This window comes from Micropterus salmoides, unplaced genomic scaffold (genome assembly GCF_014851395.1).
Source record: "Micropterus salmoides isolate LMB-PRFRI ecotype aquatic unplaced genomic scaffold, ASM1485139v1 Ms_hic_scaffold_2, whole genome shotgun sequence".
Lineage (NCBI taxonomy): Eukaryota > Metazoa > Chordata > Actinopteri > Centrarchiformes > Centrarchidae > Micropterus > Micropterus salmoides.
This window is the reverse complement of record NW_024041150.1, coordinates 33,636,637-33,652,959: the sequence shown is the minus strand read 5'-3', so window position 1 is coordinate 33,652,959 and position 16,323 is coordinate 33,636,637. Positions and strand designations below refer to the sequence as shown.

The 16,323-nt window shown below is 41.0% G+C and overlaps 1 protein-coding gene across 2 annotated transcripts in view; it reads left to right on the top strand.

The window, feature by feature from the left end:
• Positions 1-769: 769 nt before the first annotated feature.
• Positions 770-16,323, top strand: part of exoc6b (exocyst complex component 6B) — a 104,647-nt gene continuing 89,093 nt past the window's right edge. Inside the window, exons 1-4 of one of the 2 annotated variants that reach the window (XM_038732506.1) lie at positions 770-938; positions 15,741-15,906; positions 16,056-16,103; positions 16,211-16,301. In XM_038732506.1, coding sequence (XP_038588434.1) covers positions 850-938; positions 15,741-15,906; positions 16,056-16,103; positions 16,211-16,301 — 394 coding nt within the window. In that variant the 5' untranslated portion in view covers positions 770-849. The remainder of the gene's footprint in view (positions 939-15,740; positions 15,907-16,055; positions 16,104-16,210; positions 16,302-16,323) is intronic. The other variant, XM_038732507.1, reaches the window with a different exon arrangement.

Below are 16,323 nucleotides of genomic sequence, written 5' to 3'. Positions count from 1 at the left end.
ATAGCATATAGCATATATTTTATTTTTAAATTGAGAGGAAGCGTCTTGCAAACTTTTTACAAAAGCAAAAGATGTTTTGAGACATGACCCCATGGACACCAGTCACTCCCACAATTTGTTTCCGGTAAATTGATAAAATTGTCTTGTATTTTAGAAGAAGTAAGAAGTAATTGGAAGGAAGCTTATTGACACTGTGTGTGTGTGTGTGTGTGTGTGTGTGTGTGTGTGACATCTTTATGTAGGCTTATTTCCCTTGAAATTAAACAATAATAAAGAGCATTTTTAAAGTTGCTGAGCCCTCTGTATTACTCTCATTGACCCGTGGAGGGCCCCAGACCCTGCTTTACAAATTAATCTCAGTAGGGATGTTGAATTTATGCAAATTATCCCTTCAGTCCGCTTTGAATTAATGCAAGTTGTTTGAAAGTTAGTATTTAAATGAGATCAAACTAAACGTAATGACAGTTTGCTTACATTTTGAGTGGGTGAGCATATACTGGGGGGGGGGGGGGCTGAAACTGTAGGGAAGGTGCAAATATGTTTATCAGCTGAATGGCAGGTAGGGGAACCTTTAAATTAGTTTTAGTTTAAATGAACCACCTTATTAAACTTGATGTATTCATTCAAATAGCCTATTTGTTGCAACATGAAACACTGTACAGGTGTGTCCTATCCTCCCTCATGAAACACTAACGAAAAAAAACCGGTTTAAACATGGGGGAAACTCCGCTCACTCGGGCTGCTTCTGTACGCACATCGAACTCACCCTCCGGTTCCTCCTGCGTGACGCACGGAGCCCAGACAGTCCGCTCAGCTCGCAGCTCGGAACCGTCCTGAGCAACATGCAGGATGGCGAGTGTGGAGACAGCCGCCGAACACGAGCGTATCCTTCGGGAGATCGAGAGCACAGACACCAACTGTATCGGACCGACCCTCCGGTAAGTACGTCCCTGTGAAGGCAGCTGGACCCGCGGCGTCACCCAGCTGAGGGAGCGCGGCTAGCTGTGATTAGCTCCAAGTTAGCGACTCCAAACTTTAACGTTCCTGTGTCCATTATCGGACAGCTAGCCGGCTAACTTTAGCAAAGATAAAAAGCTGGCTAATTTACACCATTAGCGCATGTGTGTAAACCTGCACATTGAGCCCAACTGTCTCGGGTTGTCTAACGGTTTTTGACCCGGTATTGTCCGTTTTTTTACTTTGACAAAGTTTGTCAACTTTATCCAGAGGCATTTCATCTTAACTTAGGCTAACGTTAGCTAACCTAGCTAACCAATTGGTATTCCGCTCACTGGTGTCAGAGCTCACAATGGCAGTCAAGGTTTGTTTTCTGGTTAGATAAGCGCTCTCTGTTTGTGTGTTTGTTTGTCTCTCAAATCGGTCAACTTATCTGGAGGAGTCCTGGTGCCTGCTCGTTGTCAGTTAGCCTTACGTTAGGTGGTTTAGCAACAGATATATAAGGACTGTCAAGTGCAGCAGCAGCTGCTGTCAGGCGGTCTGTGCACACAATGAATGAGATGTAACGTTATAGTTCAGTAATTACTCCTGGGGTAATTAATAATAACACCGCGTTAATACCATATACTGTAATACACAACACAGAAAGATTTAAAAGGTTGATGTTTGAATGGGCGTTGGTGTTTAGACTGTTGCTCAGTCATTTACTGGAAACCGCACTTAACAGACTGAATGATTTTTCTGTTGGTGTTGGTGCTTGTGTCCGGTTACATCACGGCTTTTAACGTCCCATCAGTGTGGAGAGGATGTGTTTTGCGATGCAGCATTGCTTTAGCTGATTTTTGGACCTGAAATGAACCGAACACAGTCTTGTTTCCTGCTCAGCTTTCATGTGAAGAGCAATGTTTTTATACTGGATGTGCCAGGTACCCCCCCCCAAAAACCGTTTTATCGTACTTTATTCCTCTCTGAAGAATCAGTATCCTTGTCCAGTGGTCTCTGAACTGATTGTCCAAAGAGGAAATAGGTATTGAATATAAGGGGAAATGCAACAGAGGAACTGGACTATTGAAGGTTTGTGAATAGGGCTGCAGCTGACGATTATTTTAATTTTTCGACTGATCGATCAGTTGTTTGGTTCATAAAATGGTGAAAAATGTCGATTAGCGTTGCCCAAAGTGACGTCCTCAAATGTCTTGTTTTTTCCACAACCCAAAGGTATTCAGTAAACTGAATATATACAGGAGTAAAGAAACCAGAAAATATTTACAATTTAAAAGCAGTTGGATAAGACACATGCCTTTCGTGTGTGAGATCTGAGTTCAATTCCCACTTCCACACATCCACCAATGACACTTAACCCCTAGTAACATATATATATATATATATATATATATATATATATATATAGCAACTGTAAGTTGCATTGGATAAAAGTGTCAGCTAAATGAGTACATGTAATGTAATTAATACAAACCTTGACACTTCTTGTTAAAGGTTTGTGTGTGTGTGTGTGCATCAACAAGTGCATTTTCTTCTTTCTTCCCCCCCCCCAGTAGTAAAGACCTATTTGAGCTATTCATTTAGGCCATTTACTGTGCCTGATGGGACATTAACAAAACCAGAAAAGTGTGTGTGTGTTTACTGGCCCACTCAAGATTCATTTGCCATATGAGTTGACAGCTTTGTGTGACGCCTCTGGCTGCGATATTCTCCTCTTGAGTGTGTGTGAGTTTGTCAGCGACGTGGTGAGCGACTCAGGCGGGCGAGCAGACACTATGAATAGTATTTTAGTATTAATAGTTTCATATCTTCCAGCTTCCTGTTTCTGTCCGAGTCCTATTATATGATCCACTTGTTCCACACAGCCAGTCACACACTTAAAATACAACAGCACAGGCTATGTTTGGACCTGTCAGCGCCATCATTAGCTATATTTAGCCCAGAGAGATTTGTTGAAAGAGAGATTTTTAAAAGGCAAATATATCAGATGATGAAGAATGCTGCTGTATGTTTTGATGAGAGAAGAAGCTTAACAGAGCAATAAAGCTGCTCTGGTGTCGTTTTTAAATCTCTTATTAAGTTCAACCGCAATTGACTTTAGATGTTTTGTAATTCCTGTTATGTTAAGCACATGTTCCACATAGATAAAAAAAAAATGTTTGAGTCTAGATATTGCTCTGCTGCCTGCCTTTTCCTTTGGTATGTGAAGCCAACGTCCAACAATAGGAAACAACAAAACAATAAATAACTTGCGTTGTCTTAAATAGCTGCTGGAAATTATTAATTACTATGTTGTTATTCATACCTGCCGGAGGTAAAGGGACAGTTTATTATCACTGTTGGGATGCGCCAATGTGACATTGATATCAGCAGTGCGCGAGTAGACCCCAACATTTTGGTACGAGAGCTAACACATCATGGAGGGAGCTAGAAACAAGGAGTCAGCCGTTTGGAGGGGTTTCATGCTTGTTACACTAACAAGTTCTACGGCCACTTGCAATATCTGCAGAGCCAATGTTTCGTCATATAAAATATAACACAAGCAACTTAATCAAGTATCCAGAAGTCTCATGGCAAAGAACACCATTCCCAGTCTCTTCCTCATTGTGAGGAAGACAGCTTATTATTTTTTAATTTTATTGGATCGATACTCGACATCAGCCGAAACCCAAAGCTCAGGTATTGAGACTTTGAAGTCGGATTAGTGCATCTCCACTGACAAGTTTTAGGGGTAATTTACATTTGCTTTAAATTGTCCTCTGATCGAGCAAATGTGTTACTTTCTAGATGAAATGCTCTCTGATATGATGGTACATTTATTAAATACAACTGCAGCAATTTTGCATAATTGCATATTTTGTAGCTGTATTTTTAAGCATTGAGATTCTAATGTTCCTCCTCAATAGTAACTTTCCCAGAACCAAGACTCTTCAGACAGCCTGGAAAATCAGGTTGGCTGTGTGTGTGGGTGTGTGTGTACGTTCCCCTGCAGCAGCAGCGTGCAGGTCTAGGCTGGCTGCAGCATTCCTCCCTGACAGCAGAAATAGGTTGTCAGGATAGATCTGGAGTGGGACTGATCAACTCCCTCAGGTTACAAACATTAACCTGAAGAGAGGACGCGCGTATTGCTCTATGTGGAATTGTTTAATATTGTTATGCTGTATAAGACGATGTATTACCAGAAAAATATGCCAGTGTTGTCAGTCAAGTCCCTCGGGTAAAGACTAGAAGACATTTAAAAAAGGGACTGAAGAGACTGAAGTGAGGCGTCTTTCCTCCAGCTGATTTCCTAATCATTCAAATATTAATAATTTCAGCCTATAAGAGTAATAGTGGTAGTAATAGTAGAATCAGGGCTGCCAGTATTTGGATCAAGATTAAGTAGGTCTAGACTACAGTTTTTATTTCAGTGTGTCAGAATTTAATCAACGTTTAAGTCGAAATTGATATGATACCCAATATGACAGAATTTGTGCTGACAACAGCACAAAAGGTGTCTCTTCTGAGACAGCAGAGAGTGGCCAGTCAAGAAATGAGGTTTCTGTTGGTATATTTATTAAGAAATTATATGTTATTCATTTGTTATTGTGACTTGGCCACAGAAAGACAACATGGAAAATGTGAGCCAAGAGTGTGAAGCTCTCTGTTTCTGCATCACAGTCCATTATAAACCACACATTAGATAAAGTTTATACAAACACTGACAAGGGAAACACATTAATTCGATTGATTGATTATGGTCCATCGCCAAAACTGGCCGCCAACAATAATATCTGGCCCGCTGCCAGATTATGGTGCTTTGAAAGCGGCAACAAATATAAATAAATAAATACTTTGATAGCAGTGCTGAAATAGATCTCAGTCATAGCAGCAACAGTTACTCACATAATCACTTCCTCTTTAGTGTTTTTTGTACAACAAAATAAAAGCGCGAGAAGCTTGTTTTCTGCAATACTGTATTTGGAGTTGAACTGAGCTTTTACTTACAACGGCATTAAAGAGCCTGTTGCCTGCTTGACACACCTCTGAAAGAGCCGTCTGAAAACGTGATTCCCCTAAACGTCCTCTGCCTGGAGACACTGGGGAAATGATAAAGCGTCTGTGGGTTGATGGATGCGGATCGAACACTGAAACAAAAACCGTGCAGCACATGTCGTGATCTGAGAAACAGTCGCTGCGTAATTTGTTGAAGAGAGAAAAAACTTATCCTAAGGTGAGGTTGAACCCTTTACGCCTGGGTTGCAAGTCCTGTGCCTTACCGACTCAGCTAACCAAACGACATGTTCATGCAAGTGATTGGTCAATTATGTCTTATATTCTCATCCACCACCACCATTTGCAGACCCCTGCTGTACATTATTACTTCTTTGAACGTACGTATTCAACACAGTGATGAGTGTCGGCACTGCCTGAATTCTACCAGAAGTAGAACAAGAAGAACGTAGTGACGAAATGCGCTCTGTGGCGCTGTTTTCAGCTACAGTAGAAACATGATGCAACGTGGCAATGTCCATGGAAGGGGGACCCGCAGTTATGTAGATATAAAAGTCTCATTCTTAGGTCTTTACACACCACTGAAAAATAGTTATGGATCTTATATTGCATTTCTGTTGCTAGATCCTCAGACATACTACCCACTGAACCTTTAAATGAAGAACTAATACAAAACGTAAACCGAAATCTTTAATCTTGTCAGTATAAATCCTGCAGTGTGAAAGGTTTAGAGCTTGGTAACTCATGTCTGGGATCAGTTTAAATGCCTCTGTATTTATTTACACGTGTTTGGATTGGTTAAATCTGTAATTTTAGGACCTAAAATGCTTGTTCATAGAGGATTTGTGTGTGTCTTTCTGGTGCTGTTTAAATCTTTCCACCTATGAGTTTCTCTCTCTGCTTCCCAACTCGCTCCAACCGACAGCAATTATCCTGAGAAGCTCACTCACATTACGGTTGACGTAAACACAGAGAAGCAGTTTTCAGGGCAGAGTCTCTGATCACCACAGCAAAGTTTTGATTATACAAACAAGAGCAGTGAAAGAGTGACGTAGTCGGGAAATTAGAAGGGCAGACGGAGAGAGGTAGGAGTCCACGACGGAGCAGATCTAAGCAGCATCTCACGAAGATGCACGGCCTAGATGTAACTTGGCTTCAAGGATCTGCTTTCTTTCTCATGTGTTATTTATATACTTACTATAATGGTTCCACTTTTTTAATTGTGTCAGGCTTGGAAACGAGGCAAACTCAAGAGTCTTATGTTATTAATCATTTTTAAGAATTGGTTTATTATCGATGAGCCAATGTGTAGTAAATTAATCAGCACCTGTTTTGATACTGGATTAATAGTTTATCGAACTCTCTGTAACCAAATCTCACACATTAAGGCTATTCTATGTGATCTCCCTTTGATAACTAATGTAATAACTGATATTAATATTGGTTAATTATTTAAATACTAATATTTTTTTCTCTTACGTTCACAAAGTCTCCCCTGAAACTGTTTGTAGCCCTTGAAAAGGAGCAGCTCTTTTTCTGTTTCTGTTTTTGGACTTAGATTGGATTGATTAAGAATAATCTGCAGAGTAATCGATGCTCATTAGTTGCAGCCTTAATTTTATGTAAGTTTGCACTGAGGTATTGTACTGGTTATTTTAGACTATTTTTAATTGTTTTGTTTATAAAATGTTATGAAATATGTATAAGTGGCCATCACTACAGTACTCAGAACCCAAAGTGGGCAGTTTCGTTTGTTACTATTCCAAAGGGATTCAGTTTTCAGCAACATGTAACAAAGAAAAGGTGCAAAACACATTGAAAGAGCTGGAACCAACACTTGTTTGTTCAACTTTGTTTATTTGTCATTCCAACTTTAAGAAATACAGCTTAAGCTTCGTCCACACTACATAATTTTTAACCCGATTTGCCGCTCGGCAGGTGTGAATCAGCGGTTGATCGGCGGTCGGCAGTCGTTGTGTGTGTGTGTGAACTACTCAATGACGCAACAAAACGGCCCCTCGACACATTTGTGACACATCGCCGAAGTCTGCCAGATATCTAGCATGCCAAATATCTGGAAGAGTCGACTCGGCATCCACATCCAGCCAATGAGAGCAGGCTGCTACTTTTTCACCGCAAAACACTTTTAACTCCCCTGCAGCTCTCTCTGTAGCTCAGACAATCCCTGCTAATCCATTCTTTCACCCAAATTCTTTGTCTTTATAATCGCCATCTTTATAATAAACAGCTGTTTTGTCTGTAGGTTTGCGTCATTTCCCGTTTTACATTTCAGGTGTGTTTTCTTGACAAAACGTGGTTTGGAGCCCAGCGGCGGGTGACGACCTGTCACCGATCAGTCACGTAGTGTGAACGACTACAAGGCTCCCGTCACAAGATGGCAAGTTGTGTAGTGTGAACAGCACGGCCATCGGCAGACGCTGAAAGTCGTGTAGTCTTTAATGAAATATCACTTCTCTCAGGACCACTGGACCAGAATCAACAAAACATCAAAAGTGTTTGAATACAGGAATTGCTATAAAACACAATAGTACTTTAGTGAACCGTCGGTGAACTAGATGTGCAAAGACTAGTTACACCCATGAAGTTTGTACTGTTTGTGCTTCAGCAAGATGCTGCAAGATTACCAAGTCTTTTTTTGATCCGAGGTAAATGAGAACCCTGTGTTTCTCTGCCTGTTGCTGACCGATCGTGCTGCGGGTGTTTGTTGCTTCAGAAACAGCTGAATGTGTGTTATCTGTTTGTCTGCGGCTGAGCTCATTCCAAGGTGTGCTTTTTATTGCCTAATCTAATCAGTAAACACCAGTCACGCAGCTGCGAGCGAGGAGGACCCCGCTGCATAACTTTATAAAGCTTCCTCTCAGTGTGTGTGTTGAGCTCCACCCTGCGTTTAACAGCGTGCAGCTGGCGAGTTTCGTCAGAGTTGGCTGTTAATGACAGGGAACCTTCATGTGCGCACTTATTATGTGGTTTTCTACTGCACGGCCATGGAAAATGCTCCTTTCTGATTGGTTGGCAGGTGTTTATTTAAATCTTATGGGACAGCTCAGACCTTCTGCTTGACAGTTAAACCACAGTTTCATCAGGTGCATATTAAACTGCAGGTAACCATAGCATAACAGTACTGATGCTTTGCCATCGGTTAACTGACCTGCGAGCTGGCCAGCCGTGTGTTAAATCGACAACAAATAAACACTCTGTAGTTCTTTTCCATGTGGCCCTGGTAGAACATTTTTTATGTTGTGGCATTTTCTTTTCTCTGTAAGGCTCTGTATTGGACCTCAGACCTTTTTTGCACACATTCATGGTTCCTAGACGATGAATCGTAAGGACTTTGGCGATCACCTGACTTTTCTTTTAGACCCACCATGAGGTGGATTAGTTATCTTTACAACTACTGATTGAATTGACATGGAGTTGGGTACAGACATGTTTCCCTCGGGATGAATTGTAAACACTTCAGTGATCCCCTGACTTTTCAGGGCAAAAATGTACTTTTTTTACAACCAAAAACATGCTAATCTAATGACTTTGTGTTTTGCTGTAATTAGCCAGTGTTAGCATTCTGGCACACTAAATTAAGTCAGTGAACATGGTACACATTATACCTGCTTATCATCTGTATGTTCGTCACTGTAGTGAACATTTAGCTCAAAGCACTGCAGCCTCACAGAGCTGCTAGCACAGCTGTGGACACTTTGTCTTGTGTTAATCGAAATCCATCAGTAGCCCTGCTTGTCAAGAGGCATCAAATATTCAAGGTACATTCATCTGTTATTTTATAACAGGCATGTGTAATGAGATGAAGCTTGTTCTTCCCTTTTATGTTACAAAGCAAAAGATATGTGCAAAATGTTTGTGATGCTTCCAGTCATGGTGCTTTCTGTTGCTCGATTTGGTCGATCGATTAATCGACTGATTGTTGCAGCTCTACTGAGCACTCGGCCCTGGGGGTCTCCGGTGTTGAGCACTAGGGTGGAGAACGACTGTGTGGAGTTGTTTGCTGTAAGTGTTGAAAACTCACAAGGAACTGAAAACTTTGGCTACAATTTCTGAGAACCCAGACATGTGAGGGGCAGGCAGGCGTCTGGTGGTTGGTTGCGATTTTCATCATCCACACTTTGCAGCCTTTGCTGGTAAGCTGTTCTGCTCTGTTTAAAACAGAAGCAGACTGTGTTTAACTCTTTGTCAGTGATGTTTTAAAATAGGGCTGAGTGATCATTCTGCGTAAATATGTACTGACGTGTAATGCATTAACAGTGGAATAAAGGTTACAATCATTACAACAACAATTTGAGAATACGATATGTAATTGAGCATACATTGCCATATTTTAATAAATGCTGATGTGAGAAATTTAATCATGATTTTGATTTCAGCAGCGCTGCGTAGCTCCATGTGCAATATTCTCACATTTAAGACATTCAGCAAGACCTGAGTCTTTCATGTTGCACTAGTGAAAAGAAGAAGGGAGTCATTTGCCACAAGCTTGTTACAGCCCACACACACCCCGCTGAGTCATCACACTGTACTTGGGAAGAGACAAACACACTCACATCCATTCATACACACTCAAGTTGGTGTGCTTGTCTTAAGTGGGTTAAGATCCTATTTAGCCAGCTGTCAAGCTGCCTGCCCAAATACACACACACACACACACACACACACACACACACACACACACACACACACACATCATAACTGAGAGCAGCTTTCTTTGTGTCAGTGCTTTCAGACTTCTAGCTCACCAAAGCCAGCCAGCCATTTTTTCCTCCTTTTCCCCCTCTAACACCTCCTCATTCAAAATCCGCACCCTCTGTGCTATTTCCCCCTTCTTTCTTGCCCGCCACCATCTTTTTTTCAACTTCTGTCGGTGCACTTATGTAGGATAAAAATGGCAAAGACACCTAAAAGCTGGTGAAAACGGCCTCGACAGAACTTGTCTTCAGGCATTCGGCATCAAACGTAGCCACTAAGCATATTTTAATGGTGGACAATCCGCATTAATTAATTGTTAATACGCAAGATTTGGGCCAAATGGCTGTTTTCATATGCAGTGACTCGTGACAGATTATGACCCTGTTGTGGTCATGGGCGGTGATATTCACCTTCTTTCCATTTACTTACTTGGAATATATTACATTACTGTTTTCATCCTTATTTAAAGTAAAGTGTCATTCAGGCATGTTATGAAAATTCTGGTGACCGAATTGACCCTGTTTTATAAAGTCCACAAAAAGCATGTATTAATTCCCATGGACATCATTATTATTATTATTATTATTATTATTATTATTATTATTATTAGGCTATTTGTAAATCTACCTGCCTCCGACTTCTCTTCTCCGCTGTTCTCACACACATACCTAAACCTTTCCATCAGCTTTTATTGAATGTTTGTTATATTGTTATTGAGGAAGATTATACAGTGATAATTATCATTAGTTATATTGCCCAGCCCTACGAGAAGAAAGAACTCCCAAATGAATTATAATTAAGTGTATTAAACGGATTTTGCACATAAGTCATGGCGATTGAAAGTGATAGAGAAATGTCTGACCTAGCAATCACTGATTTATTTACTCAATCCCATTTGATTGAAACATCAAATTTATTAATTTGCTACTCATACAGTGGTTGGAAACAGGCAAGTACAAAGGAGCAAAGACGTCGTCCGTACTCTTCCCCTCTCTGTGGCAGACAGTACCAGGCGCTGTGGCACCAGTTCCTGTTAACACGCATGCTAATCTCAACACTCGTCCGTCAGGAAACCAGCCATTGTTTGGAGACTTCTCAGCAGAATGAAGTAATGTTTTTATTCTTTTTTTACATTTACCAACCTCCATTGTTCACCAAAAAGCAGCAACATATGGCTCTGCTAGTGCTTACGATGCCATTGTGTGACACAGTAATTATGATCCAAGTGTTGGGAAAACTAATCTGGATTATCATTTGAGCCGTAATAACAATCTATTGAACATCTGACACACTGATGTCATCATACTTAAGCATACAATGAAATCTTTTCTCGTTTGTTCACATAAGGATGTCTTTTTTATCAGCTAGCAGGGTTGTGCGATTATGGGGAAAAATCATGATTATTTTGGTCATAATTGAAATCACGATTATTAACGCGTGTGTGTCTGTGTGTGTGCGGAGTGTAGCAGAGCAGTTGACAGGTGAAGTCTTTGAGTTGACGACAACTCCTTACGTTACATAACGCTGAAATTCAACAGTGGTGTTCCGTCGGGAGATGGACTTACTTAAACAAATTTTCAGTAAAGTATAAATCTTGTAATGCGTTACAAGAGCACGGACAAGATAAAGCAGCTAGGCTAATTTCTGCAGTGTAAAATACCATAGGCTCATGCTAATAACGGTGAATAGCAAGTTTTCGCATTTATAACCCCGTCATCTCGGTTCGAGCTAACCTGAACATCACAGCCTGGCTGAGAGTGAGTTATTCGATTTTCAATTTGGGGTTTTGAATATGGAGGTTTTTTCCCGTATGGGAAAAAAAACAGTGACTGTCCATCAAAGGGAAAACAAAATGAAGCCCTCCGCTGTGTGGGATGTGTGTGTTTGTGTGTGTCTCGCTATTTAATTACTATCAAACCTTTTAAGCTCAAAAAATGTCATTCGGGCCAGCCCTAGCTCACACATCGTGAAAACAACTATTAAACTATTATTGTAGATGATGCGTATCGCACACCCCCTGTCAGCCAGTGACTTTGAGGCTCAGTGTTTGTTAAAGGCGGTGTTTGGACAGACTCTGAACCTTGATGAACACACACACTGAGTCTTTTAGTTTATTATATGGCATTTCTTGTTTATTTTTTTTGTTATGTTTGTATTACTACCACTAACTGTACTATGATTTGCCCCCCCCCCCCGTTCAGACTCATGGTCCTGCGCGAGGTTTCTTTCTGCTAAAAGGGAGTTTTTTCTTTGCTTCTGTCGCCAAGTGCTTGCTCATGGTGGGAGTACAGTCTAGACCTGCTTCGTATGGAAAGTGCAATGAGCTAACTTCTATTATGAATTGGCTCTATATAAATAAACTGAATTTGTCTGATGTCAGAAAAGTGTGTGTGTGTGTGTGTGTGTGTCTAAAGAAAGCACATTGTGGCGTCAGACCTGCTCTCTATTGTACTAGGAGGGCATTTCCTTGTCAATAGGAGGAAGGGTGGGAGATTCAGGTGTGTTTATGTGCGTGTTTGTGGAAGGGAGTGAACACAGGAAGAACTGGGATCACTATTACAGAGACGGCTTGTACACAACACAAATCAAATACAAATGCCTTTTCTACGTCTGTGTCCTGATGAGGCCAGGTTAATACAGTGCTTGAAAGGACATTTTGTTAAAGCTTCGTGACCAACACACAGACATCAGATACATAATCTGTTTTTTAATAGAGTGAGTGTTGAACTGCAAGCACATGCAGCTCTTAGGCACCTAGTCAGTCAGTTCCTTTGTCCTCAAACTTGATTCACTGACAAATAAAACGCACGCACGGAGAGAGAGCCGGATGTGCTTCACTCTTAAATGACTGCGAATAGTTGTGTCAGACAAGTAATTTGCCAGTTTTACGTTTTCCAGACTTTGGGAACGCACCGGTTTCTTACACTTTGTTTTAGCGCCAGCACTGGAGAGTCAGTACAGGTCAGGTGCGCTCTGCTGATTTAAGGACGGTAGCGAGACGTTGTGGTGACGTTAATACTGTAAACGGGAACTTTATTTCCTCTGCAGCCGTGAACACAGAATACACATTACACTGTTAGGATGCAGCCTGAGCAGCTACCATCTCACAGGGCTATCACAAACGCGTTTTACAGACGCCCGGCAGTGACGCGTTACCTGAGGCCACCGGTAGTAGTAGTCACATCAACTTTTATTTTTATACTTTAACAACTTTTAAATGTTATTATTACTCTAGACAAAAATATCAAAAGTAATCCAGGATGAGTAACTGTCATGTACTGATCTAACTAGGGCTGCAGCTAACGATGATTTTAGTACTCGAAGCTTCTGTAGATTATTAGATTACGAAGTACTTTTGCTTCAGCCCCCCCCCCCCCCTGTAACGGGATCACTAAAATTGATTCAGTGATCCCGTTATTGGGAGATTTAGTGATTTGCTAAAATGCAAATGAATCGTTTCAGCCCTAGATCTGATACCCGTTGTTACATTTATGGTTATTTATTGATGTGACGATAAAAGGTGATACAGATTTTTGAGCTGTCAAGGTAGATATTAGGATACACCCTGTAGCTCAACTTAATGTCTTGTGAGCACTTCAAAGCCATGGCCAGTTCTTCTCACTGGAATACTAGCTACAAGTTCAGATTAGATTTAAATGAACAGCAGGCTGCTAACAATATCTGTTTACTCCTGGCTCACTCTATGGCAACACTTTTGGTTTTTTTAACTCTGCTTTTAGTCAGTGTGAGCAGCACTTTGGTGGATTGCCTATAGGCAGGAAACATCCTGATGAAGCCTCTCACTCTGTTGTTTTGGTTTCTGTAATGGCTGCTGGAAGCCTAAACACCACAAAAAAACAATGTCCTGGACAAATGTCTGGGGAGGATGTGCAAATAACTGAAATGAGAGTAAATTACTCACTTCTCAGCTGTGTCCCAGTTTCATAACACATCTGGTAAATCAGGTTTTGTGTATGTAAAACATGTACTTACTAAGAACTATGTGATTTTTTAAAAATGTGCTGTAGATATACTGTTGTCCCAAAGTATAATGTACAAAGGAAATAGAGGAGACACTCACAAGTGGGGGAGGGGAGTCCAAAATGTTAATTAATTAGGGCTGGGTATCGTTCAAAGATTTTTGATATCGATACAATATCTCGACTTTGATACTGGTTCCTGAACAATACTTTTTTTGATATCAATTTGAGAAAGACATCGATACGTGATGTCACACGGAAGCGCTTCCGCCGGCTGCACATACAGGTCCATATGTATGGCGGTGGCGTCACTTACTGATCCTTCCGAAATGCTTGGGAAAATGTAGCGTGTGTAACATAATAATAAAAGAGCTTTGATTTGATTCAGAAAACAGCGCCGCTACCAAGAAGCTCCTGAGAAATGCGCTACTGCCCAGCACTGCTCGTATGGTGGGCGTGTTGAAGCAAGCTCGGTGGCAGTAGAGGTTGCAAAGACGGAGCAACTTTCTGCTCTTAAGTTTATTCCATGCACAGTGAAGGCTTCACCAGGGTTGTCACGTCGCCGCTCTTGGCTGCAATTATTGTACGTCGCAAATATTGCATCGCTTGCTGTTGCATCTTGTCTGATGCAATGTAGCCACGCTTTTGATTTTCTCCACTTCTCTTACATCCACGAGCCACGTCTCTGTTCGTAACCGGCGTGAACTAGTGTTTACATCACCACAGCCAATTACAATCACTTTTAGATTTGGGCACATCAAGCATGCTGCATGCTTATTGGCTCAGTGACGTTAACAAGAACCTTTAGGTATCGAAATTTGGTACCAAAAGACATTTTTTGATACTCCATGGTATTGAGGCAATTCGGTCTGTGCCGAAAAAGTATTGAACTCGATACCCAGCCCTACAATTAATTGATTCATTGTTAGGACTGTAAAATGTTACAATTTCCCACAGCCCAAATTGTTTTTATTCCACTAACAGCCCGAAACCAAAAGAAAGTGAGTTTACACTGATATCAAACAAAGAAAAGCAGCAAATCTTGAGAAGCTGCAACCATAGAAGGAAAAATGCCTTAAAACTATTTATCAGAATAGTTTTCTGTCGACCGACTAATCAGTTAATTGACTAATCTTTTCAGAATAGAAAAATGTTTTTAATATTTCTGTAAAGGTATGTTTTTTTTTTTCTTGGATACTAAATGCAAAAACAATATATTGTGACATAAAGGACATACAGTGTGTCCAGATATGCAGTTATTATACGTTGTATGTGATTGGGACACAGCATTCCCTTTAGTGTTGACCAGCTCTGAAACAAGACATTGAACTGGCAAAACTAACCCAGTGGAGTCTGAAAACAACAACAGGCATGTATGAAAATGTGGAGCACAGTGTTTCTGAAGAGTTTTGCAATAACACCCCCTGGTGGACGCATTTTGTAGATGCTCCCATTCCACAACTTTCTTCTATGTTCCTTCTTCTGTCTTTCACTTACAGAGCAAAAGACCGTTAGTTGCAAAATGATGTACAGCCTCAGTGAAGACGCAATAAATTACTCTTCAGGTTAGCTAGCTCTTTTCTTGAGCTTGTTTCTTCACTCTTTTTCCTTCCTCTGTCTCTAGGACCTGGGGTTCATGAGTTGTTCAGTAGCTACTTTGTCTGTCTTGTGAGTTGTTCCAATTATCCAACAAGGTCGCTTGTAATGCAAAGAAATATGTGGATAAAAGTGGATTTTAATGTTACAGTTGACACCACATTAAGAGTCTGTAGGCCATGTAGAAGTGGTGCGATTACTTCTTGAAATTTAGTGAAGCATCATTGTTGTGTGAATCTTGATATGCACAGAAAAGCAAGTATTTGTACGTTGGGCTGTATTTTATCATTACTTGAGATCAACAGATTTAGGGGAAGGAAAGCTGCTGGCTCCAAATTTTTATTAGGTGTACAAGAAGTGGAACTGTCCATTTAAAAAGTAACAAAAAAGGAGAAATTCATTTTTTCAAAAGTGATCTTCAGAGGATTTAAAGATTATGTGTGTGTGTCTATCCATCTATCTATCTTTCTCACCCTTTGTCGTCGCTTTCTCCAGGTCGGTGTACGACGGTCAGGAACATGGTCTCTTCATGGAGAAGCTGGATGTGCGCATCAGGAACCACGACAGAGAGATCGAGAAGATGTGTAACCATCACTTCCAGGGGTTCGTTGACTCCATCACAGAGTTGCTCAAAGTGCGAGGGGAGGCGCAGAAACTGAAGGTGAGGAGGGGCGGGGAGGTTGGGGAGTAGTCCGTAACAAAGCTGAGCGGAGAGAGCGCTAAACAGATGGATGTAAAGATGGAACAATGTTCCAAGATTGAGAGAGGGATGAACTGAAGGTAAAAATAGGCTGCTTTATTTTCCCTCAGAGTCAGGTGACCGAGACAAACAAGCGTCTTCAGGATGATGGCAAAGTGGTGAGTAGACAGGTTCACAAATATCAACAATGTCCAGTCAGGGCTTGTTTCTGGAGACCTCTTGACTAATGCTGCTTTCTTCATCTCCTTCTTTCTCTTCTTTTCAGCTCATCGGCTCGATGGAGGAGCTGAAGCAGTGTCGAGTGCAACAGAGGAACATCGCTACCACCGTAGACAAACTGACACACTGCCTACCAGGTAACACAAACTAGATACAAGC